We start from the raw sequence: 3463 nt of genomic DNA, 5'->3' as shown, positions 1-3463 counted from the left end.
GGTTAAAATCGTGAACATGAGCCCGATGCTAGTATACTGGGGAAGTGCGCTCTAATGAAGACAGTGACGGTAAAATAATCTACTGAAACTGAACGGTGTGCCCTTTAGAAACACCCGTCTGCGGGCTCTCAGTCTGATTACCGCATGGCCCTTTAGAAACACCTGTCTGTGGGGTCTCAGCCTGATTACTGTGTGGCCCTTTAGAAACACCCGCCTGTGGGGTCTCAGCCTGATTACTGTGTGGCCATTTAGAAACACCCATCTGAGCGGTCTTAGGCTGATTACCGCTTGCCCCTTTAGCAACAACTGTCTTTGGGGTCTCAGCCTAATTACTGCTTGCCCCTTTAGCAACAGCCGTCTGAGGGGTCTCAGCCTGATTACTGCGGGGCCCTTTAGAAACACCCGTCTGTGAGGTCTCAGTCTGATTACCGCATGGCCCTTTAGAAACACCGGTCTGCAGGGTCTTAGCCTGATTACCGCTTGCCCCTTTAGCAGCACCTGTCTTTGGGGTCTCAGCCTGATTACTGTGTGGCCCTTTAGAAAGACCCCTCTGTGGGGTCTCAGCCTGATTACTGCGGGGCCCTTTAGAAACACCTGTCTGCGGGGTCTTAGCCTGATTACCGCTTGCCCCTTTAGCAGCACCTGTCTTTGGGGTCTCAGCCTGATTACTGCGGGGCCCTTTAGAAACACCCGTCTGTGGGGTCTCAACCTGATTACTGCGTGGCCCTATAGAAACACCCATCTGCGGGGTCTTAGCCTGATTACCGCTTTCCCCTTTAGCAGCACCTGTCTTTGGGGTCTCAGCCTGATTACTGCATGCCCCTTTAGCAACACCTGTCTGCGGGGTCTCAGCCTGATTACTGCGGGGCCCTTTAGAAACACCCGTCTGTGGGGTCTCAGCCTGATTACTGCGGGGCCCTTTAGAAACACCCGTCTGCGGGGTCTTAGCCTGATTACTGCTTGCCCCTTTAGCAGCACCTGTCTTTGGGGTCTCAGCCTGATTACTGCATGCCCCTTTAGCAACACCCGTCTGCAGGGTCTCAGCCTGATTACTGCTTGCCCCTTTAGCAGCACCTGTCTTTGGGGTCTCAGCCTGATTACTGCTTGTCCCTTTAGCAACACCCGTCTGTGGGGTCTCAGCCTGATTACTGTGTGGCCATTTAGAAACACCCATCTGAGGGGTCTCAGGCTGATTACCGCTTGCCCCTTTAGCAACAACTGTAGTTGGGGTCTCAGCCTGATTACTGCTTGGCCCTTTAGCAACACCTGTTTGAGGGGTCTCAGCCTGATTACTGCGGGGCCCTTTAGAAACACCCGTCTGTGGGGTCTCAGCCTGATTACCGCTTGCCCCTTTAGCAGCACCTGTCTTTGGGGTCTCAGCCTGATTACTGCTTGCCCCTTTAGCAACACCTGTCTGTGGGGTCTCAGCCTGATTACTGTGTGGCCATTTAGAAACACCCATCTGAGGGGTCTCAGGCTGATTACCGCTTGCCCCTTTAGCAACAACTGTAGTTGGGGTCTCAGTGGTCATTATACTTGGCTGAATGTCACGTCACACTTAGTCACTTACTTCCTGATTACTGCGGGGCCCTTTAGAAACACCCGTCTGTGGGGTCTCAGCCTGATTACCGCTTGCCCCTTTAGCAGCACCTGTCTTTGGGGTCTCAGCCTGATTACTGCTTGCCCCTTTAGGAACACCCGTTTGAGGGGTCTCAGCCTGATTACTGCATACCCCTTTAGCAACACCTGACTGCGGGGTCTCAGCCTGATTACTGCGGGGCCCTTTAGAAACACCCGTCTGTGGGGTCTCAGCCTGATTACCGCTTGCCCCTTTAGCAGCACCTCTCTTTGGGGTCTCACCCTGATTACTGCTTGCCCCTTTAACAACACCTGTCTTCGGGGTATCAGCATGATTACTGCGTGCCCCTTTAGCAACACCTGTCTGCGGGGTCTCAGCCTGATTACTGCGGGGCCCTTTAGAAACACCCGTCTGTGGGGTCTCAGCCTGATTACCGCTTGCCCCTTTAGCAGCACCTGTCTTTGGGGTCTCAGCCTGATTACTGCTTGCCCCTTTAGCAACACCTGTCTTCGGGGTCTCAGCATGATTCCTGCGTGCCCCTTTAGCAACACCTGTCTGCGGGGTCTCAGCCTGATTACCGGGTGGATTTTTAGAAACACCCATCTGAGGGGTCTCACTCTGATTACTGCTTGCTTTTTTAGCAACACCTGTCTGCGGGGTCTCAGCCTGATTACCGCGGGGCCCTTTAGAAACACCCGTCTGTGGGTTCTCAGCCTGATTACCGCATGGCCCTTTAGAAACACCCATCTGCTGCGGGTCTCAGCCTGATTACTGCGGGGCCCTTTAGAAACACCCGTCTGTGGGGTCTCAGCCTGATTACCGCTTGCCCCTTTAGCAGCACCTGTCTTTGGGGTCTCAGCCTGATTACTGCTTGCCCCTTTAGCAACACCTGTCTGCGGGGTCTCAGCCTGATTACTGTGGGGCCCTTTAGAAACACCCGTCTGTGGGTTCTCAGCCTGATTACCGCATGGCCCTTTAGAAACACCCATCTGCGGGGTCTCAGCCTGATTACTGCGGGGCCCTTTAGAAACACCCGTCTGTGGGGTCTCAGCCTGATTACCGCTTGCCCCTTTAGCAGCACCTGTCTTTGGGGTCTCAGCCTGATTACTGCTTGCCCCTTTAGCAACACCTGTCTGTGGGGTCTCAGCCTGATTACTGTGGGGCCCTTTAGAAACACCCGTCTGTGGGGTCTCAGCCTGATTACCGCTTGCAACTTTAGCAACACCTGTCTGCGGGGTCTCAGCCTGATTACAGGGTGGACCTTTAGCAACACACGTCTGCGGGGTCTCATCCTGATTAATGCTTGCTTCTTTAACAACACCCATCTGCGAGGGGTCAGCCTGATTATCGGGTGAACCTTTAGCAACACCCGTCTGCGTGGTCTCAGCCTGATTAGCACCTGACCCTTTAGAAACACCCATCTGAGGGGTCTCAGCCTGATTACCGCATGGCCCTTTAGAAACACTCGTCTGTGGGGTCTCAGCCTGATTACCGTGTGGCCCTTTAGAAACACCCATCTGCGGGTTCTCAGCCTGATTACCGTGTGCCCCTTTAGCAACACATGTCTGCAGGGTCTCAGCCTGATTACCGCTTGCTTCTTTAGCATCACATGTCTGAGGGGTCTCAGCCTGATTACCGTTTGCTTCTTTAGCAACACATGTCTGCGGGGTCTCAGCCTGATTACTGTGTGGCCCTTTAGAAACACCCATCTGTGGGGTCTCAGTCTGATTAGCACGTGGCCCTTTAGAAACATCCGTCTGTGGTGTCTCAGCCTGATTACTGCATGGCCCTTTAAAAACACTTGTCTGCAGGGTCTCAGCATGATTCACGCCTGGCTCATCAGCAGCATCTTTCAACGGGGTCCCAGCATGATCGATTGAATAC

At 53.8% G+C, this 3463-nt stretch overlaps 1 protein-coding gene across 1 annotated transcript; it reads right to left on the bottom strand.

Moving 5' to 3' along the window:
* Nucleotides 1–325: 325 nt before the first annotated feature.
* On the bottom strand, nucleotides 326–1531 carry LOC122141476 (S-antigen protein-like). The gene has a single exon (XM_042748971.1). The coding sequence runs from the start codon at nucleotides 1529–1531 to the stop codon at nucleotides 326–328; it is 1206 nt and encodes a 401-aa protein (XP_042604905.1).
* Nucleotides 1532–3463: the final 1932 nt, after the last annotated feature.

The sequence above is a fragment of the Cyprinus carpio genome, chromosome B22 (assembly GCF_018340385.1).
Source record: "Cyprinus carpio isolate SPL01 chromosome B22, ASM1834038v1, whole genome shotgun sequence".
Classification (NCBI taxonomy): Eukaryota; Metazoa; Chordata; class Actinopteri; order Cypriniformes; family Cyprinidae; genus Cyprinus; species Cyprinus carpio.
Note: the sequence above shows the minus strand (reverse complement) of the source record. Positions and strands in the feature narration are given on the sequence as shown.